The sequence below is a fragment of the Tachysurus vachellii genome, chromosome 4 (genome assembly GCF_030014155.1).
Source record: "Tachysurus vachellii isolate PV-2020 chromosome 4, HZAU_Pvac_v1, whole genome shotgun sequence".
Taxonomy (NCBI): Eukaryota; Metazoa; Chordata; class Actinopteri; order Siluriformes; family Bagridae; genus Tachysurus; species Tachysurus vachellii.
The window spans coordinates 20,867,384-20,893,139 of record NC_083463.1 but is presented as its reverse complement, the minus strand read 5'-3'; the positions used below and the strand labels follow the sequence as shown (position 1 = coordinate 20,893,139).

The window sequence follows — 25,756 nt, the reverse complement described above, 5'->3', positions numbered from 1 at the left end:
TTATCTTTATCCATCATCCTCCCCCTTTCACCCTTCCTCTCTCGATATTCACATAATATTCGATGGCAGTATCAGTTGTTAAACCTCAGTTTGTGAATCATCTCTGTCTGAGACCGTCGGACTGTTTTTTTTTTTTGTCTACGTTAAAAAATGTCCAGATCTCAGAGTATGTAAATTACACACTTTTCTCACATCAGTAGATTTGGCTTTCTGTGTGCTAGCAGAAGACTCTATGAGTAGAAATGGCACACTGTTGAAATGGCTTACTGGTCTATATGATTTTTACACTGAAGCACGATCAGCTCCAGGACACTTAGTTCCACGTGAGCCGTTTCTCTTGTCTGGTTTTATCTGTGATTTCAAGCAGCATGTTGTTGAGCTCACACACTATGACATACTGTGTGTATTCTTTGTCACTTGTCCTCCAATGCAGGAAATTCTTTAAACAGATTTATCTTCTTTCCTGCCTTCCTGTTCTATCATATGGAAGTGTTCATATGGAGTCCTGAGATTAATTACAGCTGTTTTTTTTTTTTATCGTATTTTCTTATTTTTCATCCGCCAGTTAATCTCCTCATTTCCTCAGTGGCCCAATAATCTCTCTCTCTCTCTCTCTCTCTCTCTCTCTCTCTCTCCTGAAAAGGTTAAAACAAGTCAAATCTAAAAGCCAATTAAACCACTCTGTTGTGTAAGAACATAATAAGCTCATGGTCACAGACACATGGCTTTGAAACTGAAATAGCTTACTGATCATTACAACCTTCCTTTTAATTACCCGATAAATAAAGAAACCGGGCTGATCCTGACAAGGACGTAGCTTGAAAGAACAGTCAACCCTTAACGGTCTCACGTTGTGTTCGCATTAAATACATTTACTCTGGAATAGCCAGAGCTTTAATCCTGCTAGCGATCGAAGAGCTGATTCAGGTTACAGGTGGGCGGGAAATATTGTGCTTTACAGTATTCTGCTTATACCATAATGATGTGCCAAATACTATGTTTCATTTATTTTCATGAACAAAACATCATGCTATTTTGTAGTTGTGGGAGATCCGTGAGACAAGTTAGCTCTTGTTAGACTGTAATAATTATAATAATCTTACGTACATGAGGCCATGAGGCTTATTGGTTGTTCCTCAGGTTGTAGCAGGAAGTCACTATGTTATGACTGGATATGACTAGAACTCTGAAACACTAAGACGATCTCTCTCTCTCTCTCTCTCTCTCTCTCTCTCTCTCTCTCTCTCTCTCTCTCTCTCAAAATAAATAAATAAATAAATAAATAAATAATGCAGCTTGTCATATTACTGCAAACACTCAGAGCGTAAACTCCTCTGTCCTGAAAATATAACAAAGCACACTGACTGTTACAAAACACTGACAAGACTCCTTCCATATACTGTATAAATGCCTCCTAATAATAAAACATCAACAATCACATGTTTTCTACATCTTATTTAAATCCGTAATTAAAGAGACTCGCTGTTTGTGACAATATGAAAGACATCACCTGCCCCACAAGAGGAGAAAGGATCAAGTGCTACGTTCTGTTTAAAGACAGTTAAAAGGCACAATTTTGTGCACCATTGGGAAATGGGACCATACCTCTGTCGTCCTCATGACTAGATAAAAACACAGAGGTCATAATCTGGACAAACCTATCGGTGGCCGCTCTGCAGGACGCTCTGGATGACGCATGCTGGGTCGTGTTCAGGCGCAGCTACAAATTCAATTCGAGTGCCCGAGCCGTGCTGTTAGATAAAAAATACGTCACTACACTTTGATATAAAACAAATCATTTCACACATACAAACACACAGGATTATGTGCAGTGTATTGAATTAATCCTGCACCTGAGTTACAGTAATATCTGTTCTAACTAGCTAAGCTAGCTGAAGATATAATGTTTGCTACTGTAGCTGTTATCAGTCCTGGACGTTCATTTAGTACAGTGGTTAGGGAAATGAAGCAGAGCCATCAGATTAATAATTTAACAGTACACTCTTAGAAAAAAGGTTTTCACAAGGGGGTAAATGGTGGGTAAATTGTTTTGGAAGCATTTCTGAATCCTGCGTCCTGTTCAGGACCAGTGAAGCGAAAACCAGCTGAAAAAACCCATTAGTGTGCTAGATTTGTTAGATTTTTAGATCTGTTTTGCTTTAGATACATCGTGTTTGTGATAACAGGAAAAAAAAAGCGACAATGACCCGTGTTTTAGAGGGAAAGAGGCCCTTAGTGGACCGGTTGTGTCACTGCTGATATTTACACACAAGGTCAGAGATGTGAGCACAGCTGGAGCTGTAGAACATTAATAAAGCCAAACAGATTACGTTTAGCGAGGATGAAAAGAGCAGAATGAAACCTGGGGTGGAACAAGAACAACATTACAGCTGGGATTTGGGACAGCGTTGCTCTCGGAAAGAATAAGGAGCGTCTAACTGAGGAAAGTCGATCTGCAAACTGCAAACATAGCTACAAAAGTTCCTCACCAATAAAAGCATGACAACAGTGGAGACAGAAAGCAGAACTTAAATATGACTGCTGATTAGGTTGGAAAATGGACATGTGACGTGCCGAGGCTGGATGTGATGTCATTTAACACCCATCTGATAGCTGTAATAATTTCAGTCCACATTACAGACGTGCACAGGGTGACAGGAGGCTCAGCCTGACAAGGTCAGAAGATCCTGAGCGAACCATGAGTGTATGGAGTGAGGGGTTATGTAAACACAAGAGCCACACGCAGCCTGGCGTATGTACCGAAACGCACAGAATATCAAACACAGCTAATCATGTTACATAACCACTCTAAAAGATAAGCTCAAAGGGAGGTTATGAACAAGCACTGCGTCAGGGTTTAGAATGCATCAAGAGCAGCTTAAACGCTCATACATTAAAAACGCTGGTTTCTCCAAAATAAATAAATAAAAACGGTGCATGCTGGGAAACGTAGTGCTGTGAAAAGTAAGGGGGGGGGGGGTGTGCAGAGCAAGCCAGGGAAGGTGGAACAGTTTACCTGAGGTGCAGGCTTACTCTGATAAGCCGCACATAAGCTTGTACATTTGTAATCAATATGGGGGATTAATTTGTATTAAAGGTGTGAAGACAGTGGAGCCTTTTATCTTCAGCTACTTGGATTACCGAAGAAAGCGATCTCGAGAGAGGAAGAAGGAGGAGGAGGAGACGGAGAAGGAGGAGGAGGAGAACATGAGGGGAGGGAAGACGAGAGCGAAACACGGGCAGGGTTCATGTCGCCATCTTTAAGGTTATTTTCTCAAAGTCAAAGTCAGTAATTCAGTCCTTCAGGCTTTTCTGAGGTTCTGACAGGCTGAGAAAACCTTCAGCCGGTCCGAGGCTGTGTCACCGTTTTTCCCCACTTGTTAGGCCTGCAGGAGAGTGTGGCAAAACACACACACACACACACACACACACACACACCCCCGCAATATGACAGTTAGACGCAAGGAACGCTTTCTCATCCGCACCTGCAGTGTGCTCTGAAACACCTGTCGCACATGCAGACCCGCTCACACCATCAGAAAGACAAAGAAAAGCCAACTGTCAATCAATAAGAAGGTCGGGTCTTCACGCTGTGTGATGCTGTCTCAAAATGACAAGCTGTCAAAACTGCAGGCAGGACGTGGAAATGTGCTTGGACTGTGAGCTCGTGTATGATGGGATGGAGATAGCCGGGGAGGCTGCGCAATGATGCCAGCTCTCTATATAAAGTGGAAACTTGGTTATTTAAAATGATGGCCCTTTATTCAACATATAATAGAACAACTAGGATGGCAAACATAATGGTGGTTTTCAAAATGGCAGCCAAAAAAAAAGACAAGCCCAAAAAAAACCCCTAAAATTAAAAAAATCGGAGTGAGAAAGTGCAGATAAATAAACGTGCTGTCTATGCAGGACAGGTTAAAGGTCATGGTGTAAAACTCTTTCCACATTCAAGGTGCCAGGACACTGAAACAGCCACATGCAGTATTTATTTGTCTATTATTCATTAAGCATCAGTAAGAGCTTTATTCCTGGTCAAGTCATGCTGGATCCCGGGATCCGGAAACACTGGGTGTGAGGATGGGAGGCCAGTCGAGGCCACTAGTAGTCTAGCCACCTACAGTACGTACATGTTTATTGGGAGGTGGCATGAAACCGTGAGAAAACCCCAATAAGACCTACAAGGACAGTTTCAGGGAGGAAAATGTGACTTAATGTGAATGCAGACTTTAACCTGAGCTCAGGATCAAAGGACAGATTGAGACGCTATATATTTAGCAGCTAGAATGTCTGACTGATTGACTGGACTCACTTCTTGGTTTCCTTATTTGTGTCCTCTGCTTAGATTCTCTGCTGTGCCTGGAGGTTTTAGAAGATCTACTTTTGTGAGGATGCGTCAAGGCTGAAATTGTAAGAAATGTTCATTGTTCGAGTTCTTCTTTTTCATGATGACCTTCATTTTCTAGTCCTGGGTACTTGGTCTAGATCCTCACCTGTCAGCAGTCTGAATTATGATTACGGATTAAACTTGTTTGACCTGACTGCTTGCTCTGGGATCTGACTATGTGCTATAGACATGGCCTGTGATTCCTGAACAAACCTAAGCTCCAGATCAGATGCTTTGCAATTGTGTTCAGACAGCGTGACCTCCAGTCTGGAACCCAGCAGCAATTCACAGCTGCCATTCATCCTAGTGAATGTCTTCTTACAGCCGAGTCGAAGCCTGCACGCGTTTATTTAACTCAGAACATACATTATGTGGTATATTTTCCCATCCGTTTTCACCTTGTCCACTAGTTGAATAATTCATTGGAAACTGCACGAGCTGTACATCTGTGCAGCAGGGTCAAAGTGAGTCCAAAGTCAGAAAAGAAAATGCCGGAATACAAAGCCACAGTGAAAAAGTGAAAAAGTCAATGGAAAGAGAGTTGTGATAACTCAGTGGCGATTCCCAACGGACACGTAGTGCCAGCGGCGGAGGTGTGAACAGGAGAACGGCTAGTTGGGGAGATAAGAGGAAACGAATGGCAGATTAAACGTCTGTACTGAGTCACACCACGAACGTGTCCGAGACAGACACTGGTCCCACGAGGGGCTCACGAGACGCTGATGTTCAGAAGGCAAGGATTCTGAGTCATAAACCTCGTGTGGATCAAATTTGACAAAAAAAAAAACAAAAAAAAAAAAACAGACTTTATGTTTTGTTAATGCAGACTGAAATAGATCCCAAGGATGTTTATTTTGTGACTGTAATGTAGCTCTGTGAGAACTAACATGGCTTCAAGACTGGCAGTTTAGTCTGAAACTGAGCACAGTTTGCATGATAAATTGGTAATGTGAAAGCTGTCATGTGGACCGGGAAGCGCACAGCCGTACTGGACCCTACCTGTAGGAGGCGGTGTGAGTTCGGTAGCCCTGGAAATCTTTCAGTAAAATAAATTAACACAAATTGCGTGTGTGTTTTAACTGATGATGGCATAACATCCAAAACACACATGTACCATTAGTGATTAGAGAACGTTGTGGGACACAGAAAAAGTGAAGTCTCATGTTTTACTATACATACATAATAATTGCACCAAAATAAAACAACAAATATACTAAGATTACTAATATAATATATACTAAGAGTCAATGTTTTGCTCTCCATATCTGCTTGTGATGAGATAAGATAAACACAAATGCACCTGAAACCAGACCAAAGGGACCATCCAAACCACATGAGGTACAGAATCACACATTACACAGAAGACAAAGCAGTTTTAACTTCACTGATGCTTGTAAAGTGAGGAACCTTTTCTTAATCGTTTCAGTCAATCTATAACAAATTAAATAGTCAATTGACCACCTTGTTTTTTTTCCCTTCACACAATGTACGTTAAAGTCTGAAAAGCGAGCTGTCACACTCATAATACAGAGATGATGGCTCCTGTCTACTCATTGTGCTTTCCAGGCTAACACTGATCCCAGCTTGGGATCAAGAACAAAAGAAAGGAAAGAAGAAAAAAAAAAACGTTTGATGTTCAGGAGTCGATGTTCTTTCCCATTTTTACACCGTAGACAGTTGTGTTGTGCTGGAGTGTCGGCAGAGCACTTGGTTGGAGCTCTGATTTTTCGGTGTGTTTTGCACATTCACGTCACATAGCCACTTTAATTCAGCTGCTCAAATGCTCATCAAAGAGCCAGTTGCCTGTGACCGGCCCTGTGGTGAAGCCGTTTGCTCTTCAAATACCTCCCCAACATGAAAGACAGTGTGTGTGTGTGTGAGAGAGAGAGAAAGAGAGAGAGAGAGATAGAGGACTGTCTGAAAAAACTTACAGCCCACTATCTACTCCTGTTGGCTTCAGTATATGAAAGCTTGGTTTAAAAAAAAAAAAAACATTCTTCAAATAAAGCCATGCTCTCTCTGGTCACTCCTTGGCCGTTTGGACAAGCGGTGTGATCAGAGTGGCCACTGCTAACTGACAAGCATTCTCACACAAATATCTTTCACGACGCTTGTATCTCGTATTTCTCTCGCCGCGTATACAGTATCAGCTGTTATTATCCGAGGTCGAACAAGGTGGCAACATCTAATCCTGTCAGATTGCAGAGGAGCTTGTTCTTAAAAGGCCCTTTTGCAAAAAAAATAACCTCCTTCAATTGTAGCCTGCAGGCAAGCAAAACAACAAGATGACAAAAGTGGTAATTCGTTCCTAAACACATCCATAAACAGAAGATGCAAAAAAAAAAAAAAAAAAACAACATCTGAAGAGGAGAGTTTAAGGAAAGTAGCTCTCTGTCACAAATATACAGACATGGTGAAACGGGGGTGCACATCTTAATGCATCTTTTTTACACATCTTTTCTTTAGTGGTTGGGGGAAATAAGTCATCTCCAGTCAATTTCCTGCCCTTGTCTTGCTCTTCCATAAGAACCAGGGAAGGAGAGGAGCAGATGCTACGTGAACAAGCGGTTTGAGCGCAGGAACCATTTTGGTCCTTGTCAAGAGTGCTGCGCAGCTATTAACAGCAAGAGACTGAAAGCCTGGCACGTCCTTCCTTAGACACACGTGCATTGTCCTGAACAGTCAACTTAATGAGGGATTGTGCTGGATGCGGCTAGGCTGTTGCTGAAAAGCTGAAAAAAAAAAAAAAAAAAAGTGTACACCAAAAAGCTTCCAAAAAAAAAAAGAAAAAAAAAAAAGCCTGCTATAATGGATAAGAATACACCGAATGTTTATGCGTGTAAACTGGAAATGGAGAAGACTCCATTTTGAAAGAAAAGCTTGAGAGTCATTTCCCTGATGAGTTGGATGTTTGACAATCAGTTCGCTGTTAAGTCTGATGCTCAGGAGCTATTTATGGAGCCACTTTTGGCTGGACAAAAGAGTTCTTGCTCTCGTGGGTGGTCATGTTTTAGTCTGTGTGTGCACTTGTGGTTTTGTCTGAAACGCACTTCAGGATCAGACGCTGTTAAACCGTCGTTAACCTTCCGCTGTACTGTTCATTCTCTTTCCTTCGGCGTTCTCAGAGTGTTGATAGAAATGTACAATAATCCTGTATATCCTGATGTCATGGGTACGAGAAGTCGATTTGCTTATAAACATCTGTATTTATTGCTATTGTCAAATTGGGCTGGTTTTGGAATGTACTGTAGGTTCAGAAGAAGTGCTGGATCTGGAGACTATGATTAACAGTGATGTTAATCGTTTGATAGATAAAGCGAGATTTATAGTTGTACCGTCTGCAAATACACTGAAAAATGGGGAAGCTGAAAAATATTCCATATCGTTTATTTATATTATAATAAAACATTCCGTTTCTCAACAAAAAGTGATTTCATTGCTTATCCTAACTTTCATTTAAAGATGATTCTTTCAAAAGTAAGTGATAGTCTTAACCTAAACCAGTACCTTTGTGGAATCTCACGAGGATGTTGGTGCTGATGGGGAACTAGACCTGATGGGAACGATCCACCAGCACTGTGGGTTGTGAGTCTCAGCTCAGTGTTTGGTTTAGTTCAGGGATTTGATGATACACATTCATTCATGCATATTCAAGCACAGGATCTCCATAGAAACTCAATCAGCACAGATAATGTGAAGGTGTGAACGGGTGTCTGTGGCAGAGAGGGCATGGTCGAGCACCAACTATGAATGAGAGAAGGAGTTGCAGAGTAAGAGCAGGTAACGTGTGAGTGATTTCTTCTCTCCTCTATGGCACCTGATTGGCGAAACAGAAAAGAGTTTATATCCTGACAATGACACAGACATCCAAAAGAGCAAAGCTGGTTGAATGGATGGATGGCGTGACCTGCCCTCACCTGTCAATCAGAGTGAAACTAGTCAGTCATGGACATCTCTGAGCTCATATATGTGGAAGAGGACAAACAGCATTTTCCTCCCAGGGTGTTATCCTGCTCGGTGACGCAGTGGGCAGAAGGAGTTTGTAAAGATCAGCAGTTTAAAACTGACTCAAGAGACAGGGGGCTAATGGCGGGGAGTGGACAGTGAGCTTAATTGCTGACGGTGTAAGAGTTGTGTATGCATTGTAATTTCTTTCTTTAGAAAAGTCAACAATGCTCAACAATGCTCAACACAAAGCTCTAATCCTAATCTTCTCCATCTTTCTCCAGTATGTGTGAGACGTAAAAGGAGACATTTTGTATGCATTATGAACCGGACCTACAGTAATTAGATGGCGGATGCATTGGTGCCTTTATAACGTAAAATTGAACGTAAACTGTCTGGTATCTTTGTGTGGGTGACGGTGACAATGGTAAACAGATTGAGAAAAGATTTCAGATTTGCAGGAGTTTGTTTTTAAAAAAAAAAAGCAGACAAAAAAATAAAAATAGAAATAAAAAAGGAGAGGAAAATGACAAAGTGTGAGTGTTATCTGTAATCGGTAAGGATTTTCAAAGCTGTAGCAGGATTTAATTGAGAAGGAATAACACCAGAGGCTGGTTTGTGAAAACAGACGTGAAAATGAGACTCGTGTAGTTTTCGGGGTTGTGTGTTGAGAAGTGTGCTGCCTTTGGCCAGAGGGTTCATCAGCATGTTTATCTGCCTGGTGCTTTTAATAGGAGGACGAGCATAATGTTCAGCTGGGTGTGTGTGGTGTATGTGATTAGGGTGTGTGTAGGAGTCAAGGCAAAGAGAGAGAAGTGAAACGGAGAGAGAGAGGCTCACACTGGAGGTGGAAAGAGGTGTAATGGCTTTTGCTGCAGGTGGTAACAGATGGTTGCTAATGGATGTTCATAGATCTGAATGACGTGGGCTAAGAGTGTGTGTGTGTGTGTGTGTGTGTGTGTGTGCGCATGTGTGTGTGTGTGTGTGTGAGAGAGAGAGAGAGAGAGAGAGAGAGAGAGAGAGAGAGAGAGAGAGAGAGAGAGAGAACAGAAAGGAATATAAGTAGAAGCAACATAGAAGCACTGAAAGAAACCCAGAAAGGAAAAAGTACAAAATAAAGCCACATACAGCAGCAAGTATTAATTAGAATTCAGACGTCTTAACTTTGGATCCATCCAATGAAACAATGTTTAGGTGAACAATTCGTATTTGTCTGCCTGAAGAGACAGCAAGCCTGACTGTTTACATTTTAACAGGCACAACGGCAGTGTTAATTACTGTATGTTGCTGGGGAAAAAAAAAAAAAACCAATGAAAAATGTTCCGTAACCTTCTTCCCCACGGCAGAGCTGAAACTCACGTTTAAGAAGTAATCCCAAGTGCACGTGCGAAGAAATCTGACATTTAAATAAATAAAGGATTTAAAACTTCTAATAACAAGAAAGTAAAGAAATAAAAATAAATAAATAAACAAAACGGAGTGCATTTGCATTTGTGTTTACACTTTAGAGATACTGTAATACCTATAACTAGTAACCATATAACATACACACTTGAAAATTCTTGCTTCCTGCTGTGAAGCGAAGTGTCTGTGCATTTTTGGACCCAGGACACGTCTTTCTGAGTGGTGATGCTCGGTGCCATGGAGGCTTTTAGTGAGACTATGAGCAGCTACACCTCTGACATTAAATCCTGGCCAGCAGCTTTGGGAGGACTTGTTTGTGTCAATGCCTACATAGAAGGGCCATAAATGTTTGGAGGTTAGAGCGTCCGTCCTGCAAATCCGGGGTTGGGGGTTTGATTACTGCTTCTGCCTTTGGCCAATTAGCACAGCTCTCCCGTATCATATAACCACTATGCAATGATAGGGTGTAACACCTCTCTGTTCCCTGTATTACTTTTTTAACCTGTGGCACATGGAAGATAAAAAGATATGCTTTGCTTCTGCCATGCGACATAACTGCCACCGACATGCGACCTTTTTTCTTCTTGCTCACATGAAGTTATCTAAAATAAAATGACCTGAAATAGCCCGCAACTTGAAAATTGTGGGTTTTTCTTTAATGGTTAAATGTGAACCGGTTAATCTGAACATCTCTCCCACAAACAAAATCAAACCACACTGATATTTTCAACAGGACAGACAGCAGAAGATTTAGTCTTAAGTCTTTACTGTTTAATTCACTGAATTCATCCATACCGATCGTACTCTATTAATCCGTTACCAGTAACGTTTTATAATGTGAACCTCTGCAAGAAAATGGTTGGCTTTAGCTCAGCTGATTTCACAAATGAGACTGATTCTCTTTCTTCTGCCTGATTGTCAAACAGTCCTCGCAGAGACGTGTGCTATTTTAGTCCAAGGAGAGCGCGGCCTAATTCTCCTCCGCCCAGCCCTGCTCCTCTGGGAACTGCAAACGCTATAACTGCTTCAGCACAGGCCTGCAGGAAATTGAAAACTAAATTGCTTTCTTAGATTTGTCTGCTCCTTTTTCTTAGGCACTGGAGCAGGGGGAGGCAAAAATGTGTTGCTTTTGTTAACCATACAAAAGTAACACATAAAAAGGACACGAAGGTCGCATGGGTAAACTGTACTGAGCACAAAACAGGTGCTACGTGAGGGTGAGTTAAAAAACTAGAGACATTTAAAAGCAGTTTCTGTGTCTGTGTCTCTGTCTGTGTGTGAGCTAGAGAGAGAGAGAGTGACAGACTGACGATGATGATGATGATGAGCTTCTTGTGTCTACCTTTGTTTACATTAGCTCAGGTTTTTTTGTGTGTCAGCAGCCGTAAAGAAGCATCTTTATCTACACCTCAATCCCTCTCCCTCTCCAGCCATCTGCTTTGTCGTGCTTCTACTGCATTACGTAAACACTATTCTACATCACCAGGCTTTGGCACACATCAACCCAATTAGCAGAGAAGAGATCACACGGCCCCTACAAAGCCATATAGACAGAACTGCAATTTGCTGCAATGCCGCAGAACACAACTCCCGTTTGTGGGGTAAAATGAGTCTGAAAATTAAGCAGTACTTGACTGTTTATGACCCTATTAGCGTTGGGCGCTCATAGACAGTGTGATCGTTTCAATTATAATGCTTCGCAATGTTTATTTGTTTTGAAATGAACTTAGTTTTTCTCGCCCACAGAAAACACGACATACTCCAGGTTCCCAGGGCTCGACCGGAGGTTAAGGGACAAGCAAAATCGGAGTCTAAAGCAGAACAATGATGTTGGACAAAACCTTGCAAATCCATTAAGGTGTCCATGTGGGGAAACATGCTAATCTAGTGTCTGCTTTGTAGCACCGTTATTTGCTCTTTAAGTGCTCTTTATGTCGATGTGTTTGGGATTCTGCAGATTGGATTGGGAACTGTGGGGGAAAGAAAAAAAAAAACAGTCAGCAAAGACAGCTGTGATGTTATCTTTAGCCTCCAGGTATGTGTTTATCTTCACTTAAAGAGAAAAGTGTAAGAGTCACGTAATGACATAAAACAGTTCTCAAAGACATCTATGTCCACTGCTCCCGGTTAACTCCGGATACTGGTGTTAGTTGTATTTAGTTCAGTGCTTTTTTTTTTTTTTTCATTTTATTTGCCACAACAGTTTCTGCTCCATGACCCCTTTTAATGTGTTCTACTTTTAGGGCTCACCGAATAAAACAGATGACATACACCATGAAAACTGGGTTTGCACAGGGTTTTAAGGTAAAATACATTTGCTAAAAACAGACTGTATTGTGTTCTTTATGAAACGCAGAAAATGTTAGAACCTGACAAAAGTCCCACTTATGCTGCTTGATAAACGTAAACCAATCCGATTGCTATTGTGTTTTACTAATTAAACAATGTCTTTTTGTGACAAAGGTATATGTAATTCCCCAGTGTGTCGCATTTCACTGCTACACGGAAATGCGATCGCTGTCTGATCTCAGTCCCCAGATACATAGCTGTTAATGAATAAAAGTGACAGTAGGCATCATCTTCCCGTCAGGGCTTTCTGTCTAGAAAAGGCTTTATAAAAGCAGCGCATGCATTTCTAAAAACAAGACTTAAACCAATACATTGAAAGCAATTAATCGTGCTATTTACAAGCTATCATTATTCCAGCTATCGGTTCACAATTCATTTAAAACATTAAAAATCATGCTGTGCCGTTGACACAAATTCTAAATGTCAACATCTTGCACTGTGTTTCTAGGCGGTGTCTTCTGTCGTCACTGTAACGTAAACATTGTAGCTTCATTTTCAATATTAAGGTATAAAGGTTATGTCACTAAACACTAAAATCATTTACTGAGTATTTACAGAGTACAAAATTAAATAGATTCTAGTTGTTTATTCAAAATAAAGAACACTTCAATCAATATGGACGAAGGTTTGTAGAGACCTGACCATTACTCGCATATGTGCATTGTTGAATATCCCAATCCAGATTTAGTCCTCCTTTCTTGTTCTATTAGTCCCCACCATCCTTTCCACTAGATATTGGAGCATGGCTGTGGGGATTTGTGCTCCTTCAGCCACAAGAACATTACTGAGGTTAGGTACTGATGTGAGGTGAGGAGACCTGGAGTGGCTCCAGTGTTCCACTTCATCCTAAAGGTGTTCGTTCAGTGGAGTTGAGGTCAGGGCTCTGTGCAGGACACTCTAGTTCTTTCACTCTTCATGGAGCTTGCTTTAGTCTCAGTTCCAGTAAAGGGAAATCTTAATGCTACAGCATGCAGAGACATTCTAGACAATTGTGTGCTCCCAACTTTGTGGTAACAGTTTGGGGAAAAACCACATATGGGTGCGATGGTCAGCTGTCCACAAACTATTGAATGTATAGTGTATTATGAGCTCATTTAAAGACTAGATATTGGACTAGGTATCTGGGCAGCTAATATGCAAAATCCATTAGATATTAGGCACAGATTATAGCCAAAGACTAGCTAGAGATACATTTGCCTTATATTTCTGACAAATTGTTAATGTTCCTAGAAAGCAGTAAATCAGGCTGTCTGTAAAGTACAATTCAACAGTTTTTTAAAGCTTTTTCAATCCTGTATGTGTATGTGAGCCAGTGGAGACATGGAAAATCTAAAAAACACGTTCAAATAACACACATGAACAATAATGTCTATATCTGTCAGACTACGTAAGTGCATTACTCTTTATATTATTTTGCCAGCAGGTACATAATGTTAGCCTCAGTCTGACACATCCACCTGCCCCATGTGGGTGACTGCATCATCCAGTATGTGTGAGTTGAAAAAAAAAAAAGAAAAAAAAAGATTAAGTAAGAGAAAAATTCAAACTTGAAATGGTCTAAAAATGAAAATCATTTAAATTCAGCAGTTATAAAATGCAATTTTTCATGAATTAAGACTCTTTAAGGACTCTTGTGGACATGTAGGTTAATATAATAATATAGCCACTAATAAAGACACACACGCACATGCACACACACACACACACACACACACAAACAGCATATTCCCTCCCTTTTTTTTTAATAGTCTGTAACTTTGTGGTTCCCCAGTTCCCAAACGATTCCTCCCCTGCCTCACTGCCCTGGTTTAATTGGACAAGTCCCCTGATCTCCCGAACAGCTAAATTTAGCCAGACACACTTACCTGCCCTGAAAATAAACACACAATTAATCACAGTTTCAGCTTCCTCTCACTAACAAGAGGTGAAGTTCTCCTCAGCTGGACACTGCCTGTTTCAAACCATTTCACCATGCTGTGTGTGTGTGTGTGTGTGTGTGTGTGTGTGTGTGTGTGTGTTAGGCTGCGTGTGCTAATGTTTTTGTATACGTGTATACAGTATGATAATCTTATCATTTTCTTCGAGTGCTGATGGTGTGTCACACCCATTACATGGCACATCAACAGCTTAGAAACGACAACAGTAGACAGCAGTCTGTATGTCAACCTGGTTTTCATGGTGACAGACAGCGAGAAAGCAAGCAAAAGAGAGAGACAGATTAAAAACAGGAGAAAAAAACAGCATACAGAACGAATCAGGGTTTATTTATTATGTCATATACACTTTTTCTGGACTCACAACCAGTAGTAATTATTAATGCAGCTAATTAAGCTAAAATATTGCTGAAATATTGTATTTCACTGCATGTCGTACTCTGTATGTGTGTGTACGTGGCAAATAAAATTTGATTTGATTTGACATTCCTATCCTTCACACGTCCACATTGTATTTATTGTAAAATCCCGTTTGTCTACATTTCTATATTCCACATTACAATTTAATAATTGTTACAGATAGGCCTGAAGGAAGAAGATGTTATTCAATTCCAGCTGTGGTTCATTTCAGATTTGTTCCCATTGAACATTAAGCGAACTTCGGACAAGCAATTTAATTGCCTTGAAATGAATCCTATTACACTGTCTTAGTCTTCATAGCTTCGTAGTACATTGCTAGAAATTTGCAACCACGCCATTCCATGTCCTGAGATCCAAACAACGAGGCTGCACTCACAAAATGAATGCTTCAGTACACGAAGACATTAAATGCATTTGTGTACTTCCCACTTTGTAGCAACACTTTACATCCACAAACTCTTTCCACTGAATATTTTGTATACCGGTATTCATTGGGATAATATTCAACCTCTACCGATGCATGCTAACGCATTCAAATCCCAGTTGAAGTTATTAGTTGAGAAAGTTTACTTGATCATCCAGCAAGCTAATAGAAAACAGTCTGGGTGAGTGTTCAATCATTTGTGGTAAACCTGAGGAAGATGAGGGAGATACTTATCACAGCTGTCAGTTTGTATCTCCAGCTAGCACAAAAAAATCTATAAAGTCTGCCTTATATTTCATCTAAAATCGATGTCGATGCCTGTAAACACACCAGCTACCTAAACCTAGGTCTTCTCACTCGTACAAACACGTCCACTCGGTGAAAACATTTAATGGCCACGTCAGCATCAAGGTAATATTACCCTGAAACGCAGCAGATTCAAAACCTTAGTATTTACAGTAGTATCAACACACAGAGAGCTCGGATACTGCGATCACGTTTAAGATTTGGAAAATGCGATCAAGGCATTACAGCCTTCTTTTTTTTACCTCACAGACTCAAGCAGTCACCTCATAATGGCAGTACAACAGCGCATCATAAACTAATCTTCTGAAGTCGTGTATAGTTTAATGTGGATCAGTGCAACCAGGCAGTTTGTAAAAAAAAATATGTCATGTGTAACAAATGTTTAGGACAACACTGCTCTTCATTCTGTCAGAGACATGATAGTGACAAGACTTCTCCTAAAAGAAAAAAAAAAGAAGAAAAGAGCACAGAGAAAGCAAGCACTGGGTAAACATACACAACAGAGAGAGAGATACTCATCTACAGTAACAAACTGGAAACTCCATGCAATGGCACACTGTATGAGGGCATGATGGGATAGTGAGTGCAAAAAAAAAAAAAAATGGTTTTAATGAACCAGTGTTTAGTGTTCACATTAAAAAGCAACAAAGCAACATGTGACCTTTCTTTTTCTTCATACATGTGTCACTTGGAGCCACGATCCAAGCGGCAAGTGACAAGATGACCACGTGGCATTGTGACATTTGAACTGACATAAATTAGTGAACGTAACTTAAGTGTCTTGAGCTTCTGTCAAGGTGTCAAAGTATACTTGATCGTCATTCAGCCGGGCAACATGGTGCGTATAGCAGAACGAAAGTGTGTTTCTCCAAAGCTCCAGCGTGTAAGTTGTAAACATACAACAGTCAACAACCACAACAGGTAACAAATAGATTGCACACTAGACAGTACAGTAGTCGAGTGTGCTTATACACCTAGCATACATGTCACCTTGAACATTGAACCTCTTGTACAAAGACTTGTAAAAAATTGTTAGCATTTTCGTTAACCAGATACTTCCAATATTATCTGAATTTGCACTTATTCCTCAAACCCGTTTCTCGGCTCTGCGTTCATATTTAAATTGCATGCCAATGAGCTGGCGAATGTCATAGATTACTCTGGTTGTATTAGCTTCTAAACAGCCTCTAGTTTTAATTGATGTGCTGTTTTTTTTCCTGGTGCACATTTGCCTTGTGTAAAGGACCCGATATTATACAGTTTATGTGCTTTTATTAAACAGCGCAGGGAACAGCTCACCCCATCTCTCCTCATCACCTGCTGTCATTGCTACCCACTCAGTGCTCTTTTATTCTCTCTCCCTCATTCCACCATCTCTCTCTCTCTCCCTTTCTCATTTCCCTCCTGCTGCTCATTTTGAAATCATTGAATTTCAGAACTTCATTTCCTCACATTTCCCATTTGCCTGAAGCGCCGTTCTCAGACGACGATGTTCTCGTCCTCTCTATCTCGCGCTATCCTTCTCTCCCTCATGACATTGCCAGGTCATGGTTACGTCTCGCCGGTAGCACAACACTGACCTCGATGCACCTGACTCGTCAAGAGCCGTCTGAAACGCTACGCTCTAGACACCTGAGCTCGTCTTAAAAAAAAAAAAAAAAAAAAAAAAAAAATGAGAGAAATATTAATGTGTCTTGTTTGAAAGTCTGACCTGAGTGATTCAACATCTGGTTTGCAGAATGACATCATGAAATTTCTGTCCTGCTTTCACTTAATGTGAAAACCAGACACTTTTATAGTAAGAGATATTATATATATATATGAATTTATATATATATATATATATATATATATATATATATATATATATATATATATATATATATATATATATAATATACACACACACATACTGTATATATATTATGTCTTATTCACAAATTGATTGCATTTGTACAGTCAGGTCCAAAAATGTGATACCATTTATGAAAATGATATACTGTAAAAATTCAATCCTTTATATTTTTTTTTTGCACAGTTAAATATTTATATGAATTTTAAAACTTAGTTTTTTAATGATGGTGTGTACTTGCTAATCAGCCTACAACACATGTCTTTGTACTGGAGGAGGAAACAGGAGTACCAAGAGGAAACCCCTGAGCACGAGGAAAACATGAAATATCCACACACACACACACACACACACACACACACACACACACACACACACACACACACACACACACACAGGGCAGAGATGGGATTCGATCCCCCAGCCCTGTAGGTATGAAACAAACGTGCTAAGCACTAAGTCACCATCAGCTTTCTTTAGATACTCTCATAGTTTTCGTCTCATATTTGTGAGAATGCGCTAAACCTGTGAACACTGCTGGTTCTAGATTATTATCCATGAGGAAGAGTTTTCTGAATAACTATATTTTAAGATCACAAAACTTTCCGATCGATGATTAGCAGCTAAAAATATTCGCTGGTTACTGTGCAAGCCGTTGAAACAGTGCAGTCTGCTTTGTGCATTGTGTGGGAGGTTTTTTATAAGGTTAACATCAAATTTTGATTATAATGGAAATTAAAAATGCCAAAAAGTAAAAAACAATGGTGTATATCTGCTTTAAGTCATCATGTAACGATAAGAGGACAATGAATTGAAGGCTGAGATACAGAACGGGATGTTCGTTTGTGCAGCTCAGTTCTTGTAACCAGCGCTGATTGCATATAAAACCTGCATTTAGTATCTGCATTTATCCGTTCTGTATAATTTGTCTGCTTTACTTTAACTCTTGCTCGACTGAGCTGCTCAGGTCACTGTGGTGTTGGAGTCAGATATAGTAGGTTTTCTTTCCTTAGATAATGGTTGTTAGCTTCATTTTATTCCACAATGGTCACTTATCACACTGAGACTGAGTCTGGTGAGCAACAGGTTTCGCAAAGTTGAAGGTGCAAACTCTCAACTTTCAGAGGCGCTTGCACTCTTTCAAAATTCCCACAGCTTTTCCACAGTAGCGATTTTGTGAGACTGATGGCATGATGGATTGTGTTATGCAGAGATTTCATCTTAAAACCTGCTTTCCTCTTCTAGGAGCTTTAGGCTTAAGCAGAGTTAAATAAGACACAAATCAACTCAAACTCACAATGTTCGCAACAACCTTCTCATATTTGCTGTAAATATAGAAACAGATCTGGGCCACGATGCGTTGTGTGACATCGTAACAATATGCATTCAGCCAAATCCCTCTTTGATTCTCGTGTGTCACAAAAAAAAGAATTACATACTGTATATATTCTGTATATATTTCCGATTTTGTTAGGAGGGTGAGAGAGCGGTTTGGATTAGTTTTTAACTCATTTCTGAAGAGATTCAACTTGTAGACTGGCACTTCTATCACTTCCGATGATACTTAAGTCTATGCGTCCTTTTAAGGTTCGAGAACATAGAAGCATATATCGGTATCTTGGCAACATTGTGAAGTTTGCCGTCTTTAAAAACTTTCTCAGACACCGAAGCGTTGCCTTACAGTATGACTCATGAAATAACTGCCTTCTGTTTTACATAAAATTTCTTGTTCTTTGCAAAATATAACTCAGGCAAGTCTAGTTAGATAGTTGGTGTGTTGTTGCATTGTGCATGGCAACGTTAAACTGGGATGAAATTTCCCGGGTTGTCGCCCATCTGTTCAGTCACGACCTCTGACCCACAAGCTGTTTTTTTTTGCCACAGGGTCACTGAACATGGGTAACTTTTGACTTTTTTGCCACCTCCTAGTACAACCTTCTAATATCAAACTGAACAGCGATTAGCTAAGCACAGATTTGTGAGCTGAATGCCAGGAGTGTGTGTAAAAGAAGGACATACTGCACATCATACTGCACATGCGCTTCAAAACGGCTTCAAAAACAGCTACAAATAATATTATGCGCATTTAGAGCAACAGCATGTTTTATGGGCCAGAAATCTGGTCCAATGAGCACACTGTGCACTCGTGGTTAAATGCCATTTTCGTAGCAACAAACTACTTGGAAGCATTGCAAGAAAAAAGCTCTTCCTGAGAGCATCTCGCACAATGCAGTGCTATTAGAACCACACTCGGCAATTTGTGTTGCAGTCATTGTGCTCGTATGTACTATCAGCATGTTTGGTGAAAAAAGTGGACTGAAAGCACCTGAAATACACACTCTATAATAAGGTGAGGGACACCATGGACTGGATGCCAACCCATCTAACACACACACACACACACAGTAGATAATTTAGAAATGCCAATCATCCTACAACGTATGTTTTTGGACTTGGGAGGAAACTGGAGTGCCCGGAGGAAACCCCTGAAGCACGGAGAGAAAAAAATCAAATTACATGAGCACAGACAGGGCAGAGATATGACTCGAGCCCAAAAAGTGCCCTGAGGTGCGAGACAAACGTGCTAATCAATAGGCCACCAAATGTCTGGATTCTTGATCCAACATGTACATGTACTTTTGGATTTTTTTTCTTTTTTCACAACATAATTCACCGTAAAAACAACAACAAAAAAAAGAAACCCATCAAGTCAGCACCAGCTTTCATCATCAGATGCTTACTCCCTATCCTGTCTCATAAACAATTCCTATGGACACTGCTGGGTTGCTGTTTTGAAAGTGGCATTTACCAGCAGGTGACCAGAGTCCTTGTTGAACCAGAGGTGTATACCTTTTTCAGTTGCCTTGTGGTCTGAGTGCTTTTTTTTATTAAAAACTGATGCCATCATGAATTCTGTTAAGTAGCAGGATATTTCAACTGAAATTCTGCTTGCCTCTGCCAGGAGGTTTAGTCTCAGCTGTGTTACATAGCCACACAGAATTCTTTCCAGAATGAACTTGCAGTAAATTTAAAAATGCACTATTTACATCCTATATTTAGCATTTTGGGATAAAAAGTTGTAGGTATGTGATACTACGATGTTTGGGACAGATGTAGTCCTTCTTGCAGGAAGATGCGATTTCTGCAGGTACGAATCAATTTGTGACAGTAAATTATCCTACGGTATTGGCACGTGTAAAACAGGAGCATTAGATTCATACCTTAGTAAGGGTATGTGGCTAGAGATTTCACTTTCGATCTGAAAGCCAAAGTCTTATCATAAGCATTACTTATATATAGGGATGTCTTGCTGTGAAATAAAATGACGTGGCAGGCAGTGATGACCTACTGAAACGCCTCTGCTTACATTTGACAAGAAATGTTCTGACCTCAGATTACAGGTTGCAGCATGGATTATTTTCCTCAGCACAGATTATCACAGTGTTTCACAATGACACTTTCGTATATATGTGTGTCTCGTCATCCCGTTTCAGCCGCAGATCGTCTCGCTCGGTATTTAAGACGTTCATCTGATGCATGTTTCGTTGATAGCTGATGAAAGCTGTGGTATCTAACATTATGTTGTCACCAGCTGCAGAAACGGATTCTTTAACCTAACGTCACTTTTGAGGGAGTGAGGCGGTGGCTAAGGAGATATCCTGCAGATTTTAAAGGAGAGCAGTCTGGAGCGAGGCGATCTCATTACCTGCTTAGTTAAGCAGGCTAATACAACACCGTGGGCATCGATAATATGCTTTTAGAAATCCAATTTTGTCTTATTAGAAGAGACACAGGATCAATCACCAGATTTTGAATGTAATGGCAAAGATTCTGACCTTACTGTTAATCTCTGGCTGAACGCAGCGTTTACTTGGTTGTGAGATTACTGGTTTTTGTGGCTATGACTGTAATAATATTATTATTTCTCTACACAAAACATTTTATTTTAGATGCATATTTTTTTCATATCCGTTTTTTTTTTTTTTTTTTCAAAATCCACTCCACAGGAAGAGATTTTACTATCTATAACCCTGAGCTTCTAGCCATGCAGGGATGTGAGGATTAGAGTAGGGAAAATAGAATATATTGCACCTTTGTCTGAAATCTATTCACAGGTCAACTCAGGCGGAAAGGACGATTTACTGGGAGTCGGACGCTCCCCTGATAAAACAACATACGCAGCAAAAATGCAGCAGAAACAAAAATGCTCTCCAATACAGATGAGGCATACGTTTCTGTACGCTGCAGCGTGGAACAGTCCAGCTGTCAGCCTCTCACCTCGAGCGCTTTGCGTTTGCTGTTGAGCAGCTTGGCGATGTCTTTGGCCACTCTGTCCACCAGGTCCTTGGGCGAGTTCCTCTTCACATCAAACTGACTTCTCTTCTCGTTGTAAATCTGCAAAAGAAAAGGGTGCAAAAAAAAAAAAGGACATCCGACGTCAGTCAACCATAACTTTAACATGTTATTAACAATAACATGAACACATTTTAGGATCTCTATTCACTTCCTCATTCAACTGAACCATCTAATCAGCAGCACAACGTGGACAATCGTGCGGATGCAGATTAAAAGCTGCAGTTAATGTTCACATCACACATTGGAATGAAGGTACCGTGACATGAATATTGATGCCAGACCGGCTGGTTTAAGTATTTCTGTAAATGCTAATGCGCTTGAGATTTTCATACACAACAAGAGCACAGAAATTGGGTGGTTAAATATTAGACAAAGACCTATCCATTTTTTCCTACTCTTCAACTGTACAATTTTAGTGAGTCTGTACCCACTGTAGCGTCAGGTTCCTGTTCTTGGCTGACAGGAGTGGATTCTGATGTGGACTTCTGCTGTCGTGGCTCATTCACTTCAAGGTTCACTGTGTTGTGCAGTATGTTCTGAGATGCTTTTCTGATCACCACTGTTGTATAGAGCGATTTTTTCGATATCGCTCCTATTGGCTTGAACAAACCTAGCATTTTCCTCTGACCTCTGTTATCGACATGCCATTTCCTCCCAAAGAACCATTTGCCATTTCCTCCCACAGAACTGTCATTCACCTAATGTTCTTTTTTTTTTTTGCGCCACTCCAGGGACTGCTGGGTGAAAATCTCAGAAGATCAGCAGTTAATAATTAAATAAACCTGTCTGGCGTCAACAATCATGCTTACAAATTCACTAAGATCACATTTTTCTCCGTATTCTGAAGGTCGATGTGAACGTTAGCTGAAGTTGCTGGGCCGTATCTGCAGGATTGTCTGCATCGCACTGCTGCCACATGATTGGCTGATTAAATAACTGCATGAATAAATGAGAAGGTGGACAGGTGTTCCTAATAAAGTGCTCAGTAGGTGTTAATTGACCTTTTAAAGATCCACAGCACATAATTGGATTTGCTATATTTATATTTATACATTAAATATTTAGTAGCATTTATAATATAATTCTTAGCATGGGCCTCGTATGAAAAAAACTACATTTGCAACAAATGAAGACTTTGGTAAGGGAGGTAAAGGACACTGATAAAGACAGAGGATAGATTTAGGGTTCATGCATTTGGCATGTCAGTGATATTATTTGATTAAAGGCCTGCTTTCTCCTGTCTGACTCAGCAACGCTCTGTGTAGTCCACAACAGCCTGCTGACCCCAATGGACTCCCTCTTATCCCTACTACTCCAGGGACCCCATTACCCACAAATCCATCTCTGTAGAAGTCAGCAGTCGACAAAAAAGCACCGAAGGCGATTTCGTTGACTGAGTAAAAAAAGAAAAGGAAAAAAAAAGGAGCTGTAGTCATAGTCCGAATGATTTCCAGTTTGTCTCTGAATTAATATTATTTCATAATACGCAACTTTGTATAAATAAGAGCTTATTGGGGTAAAAAGTATGTAGGTATTAAAGTAGACAAGACGTTTGATGATACAGTATGGTGCTGTGATATTTGGGACATGGCCAGTAAAAACACTATATTATATTATAAATTAGAGTATTCTGGAGCATTATATTCATACTTTAGTAACATTTGCAGCTAGAGATGTGCCAATCACTCTTAATCCCAATGCAAATGTTTTCGTCGGAAGCATTAATAATATATATTTGTATATATTTGTATTTGCTGTGATTGTTTTCTAGTTGAATCTAACAACTTGGCATGAGAAGAACTGGCAGAGGTCAGGATTACATGTCCATAGCTCAGATTACAGGTTACAGTACAGATTATTTTTCTGATGAAACATACATGCCGCGAATTTTGTTGCTAGAAATCAGCAGTAGGAGTTCCTACTACAGGTTGCCATAGTAACAACATTCATCAGTGGGTGGTGCAACATTCTGGATGGAGAGCATTTGTATATAATATTCAGCAGTGTATACACGCAAGATATCATAGGAGATGAAGGAGAAACAGAGTGTTTGCGCTTTGCCATGGCTCACATGTGCTCTACAATATTTACTCCCATAGCTAGTTGCTCCATATTTACATAAGGTTAAACTTTCCTCAACTTTCTAGCGGCTCCCCAAACGCCTACACCGAGTCGCTGAAGGTTATTGATGACCATGTCACCAGAAGTTGTTGAAAATGAACGATTTCCGGTTGCTTTGTCGCTGCGAGTCGCTGCGTGTATGACGCAGTATAATTCATTACTAGGGTCAGTAGGTGTGTTAGAGCAGCAAAATCACAGAACTGTACTAAACTCCAGATTTCTAGGACCACAGTTTGACACTCTTCATCGTTAACCAAATAAATAACTTTTACAACAAGTATCAGAGCCAGAAATGACGCTGGTATTGATGTATCCCTAATAGTAGCTCATATTTGTATGGTTTGAAGACCAGTTGCAAGGCACTAGATGACCATTATTTTCTTCTGCTACAGTAAACTGCAACAGACCAAAGTGAAGCTGATTAGTGCTATTGTTTATACTAATATATGCAACTTTATGATGAGTCATTCTAGGAATAAGGGCCGTTATGATGAGTCATTCTAGGAATAAGGGCCTTTATGATGAGGCATTCTAAAAGTAAGGGCCTTTATGATGAGTCATTCTAGGAGTAAGGGTCTTTATGATGAGGCAATCTCGGAATAAGGGCCTTTATGATGAGTCATTCTAAAAGTAAGGGCCTTTATGTTGAGTCATTCTAAAAGTAAGGGCCTTTATGATGAGGCATTCTAGGAGTAAGGGTCTTGCAAGCAGTATGTGTTAAGCCTCATTTCTCATTTCTTTCAGAAGCGCAGTACGCTCGACTCAGAGATGTACTACTGATACTTTGACACGCATAAATGGTGAATCACAAGAATATAGTAAAAATGTACGTTAGCAGGCGTGAACTGAACTAGCAAGAGACTAGACTTTGTTTTGTATTATGTTTCATACACACGCTTGCTATAAAAACCCCCTAAGAGCTGTGCATAGGTTTTGTGCAAACATGAGCGCATGAGAACGTTATGTTAATACAGTTAATGCCTTTTACTACAGTTATTGTTGTGCAGGTTGTGAATGTATCAGCTGGAATATATATATATATAAATGTACAGTATAATTTATACTGGTGGTCTCTAAACTCATTACCCTGCTCTCATCCACATGTCATGGAGTTTATAAATGTTTTAAATGATATACTTTTACTTTATAGCCATTAAATCTCCTATTGACACCTATTGAAGATTTTGGTCCTACATGATATACAGTGCTTCCAAACAACGTCATACTCAGTGGAATATCAGTGACCAGGTCACTATGTTAAAACACGTTATGCTGTTACTTTCTTTAATTTGTTATACGCCTTGATATATCTATTCACATGTTCAAATGATTAACATATTTAAGGGTATATTTAAGATAGCATTACATGATCTGGGGTTGCTGTTTTTTTAAATATTTTTTATATTTTATATTTGAAATAATCCAGTTATTTATTATTAAATTACAGACGTTCTGCTTATCAGACTGAACGAGTGGGAGGAAGTGAGTGGTTTTGAGTAACAGGAGGTAAAGGGTCTGCTGTCTGTGCTGGGCCAGCAGATCTGTGGTCCAGGACCAACACATGATGCACACACACACACACACACACACACACACACACACACACACACACTCCACTGATCCAAAGTGAATGAAAGAGAGCCAATCCAAGACAATATGCTCTCACTGGCAGTTACACACTGCACATGATTAAGTATACGCTCAAAGATATACACACAAACGTGCACATTTCTCTTCATCCTCACACACATGCAGGATATGAGCATTAACAAAGAAACAGGGAGATCAAAGAAAAAGAAAAGGCCGACAGAGAGACCGACAGAGAAAGGAATTGCCAGAGGATGTTTCACGGTGGAGCGTCAGTGTGAAAAAGTGCTGCCCGAAGACAGGTCCTGCTTTTACTGTCGCAGTGATCCAATCAAAAATGCTAGAAGGAAAGAAACACCGCTAGCCTCTAAACCCCGGAGACAAACAGTGCGTCTTGTTTACCGAGTCTTAAACCATCAGTCAGCATTCATCTACTGTTGCTGTGATAATCACGGCCTGCGTGTTCCGCTGACATTTTGCCACGCTGATGGCTATTTGCCATGCATTACTAAGCAATTCATTACCGGACAGATCGTTCCAGGCAGCCACCTCATGTGTCATTTGACCTTGTGCTTTTTGTTTTGTCTGCTTCGCCTCCATCAGAGGGACTTTGTTTATTTGTTTGTTTTCTGCTGGTACGGTGTCTGAGGCAGAAGCACCTCAGTTTATCA

The 25,756-nt window shown here is 40.2% G+C and overlaps 1 protein-coding gene across 2 annotated transcripts in view; it reads right to left on the bottom strand.

The window, feature by feature from the left end:
• Window positions 1–25,756, bottom strand: part of cacna2d2a (calcium channel, voltage-dependent, alpha 2/delta subunit 2a) — a 208,094-nt gene that overhangs the window by 118,809 nt on the left and 63,529 nt on the right. For both annotated transcript variants that reach the window (XM_060868309.1, XM_060868310.1), the window contains exon 3: window positions 21,300–21,416. In XM_060868309.1, the coding sequence (XP_060724292.1) occupies window positions 21,300–21,416 (117 nt within the window). The remainder of the gene's footprint in view (window positions 1–21,299; window positions 21,417–25,756) is intronic.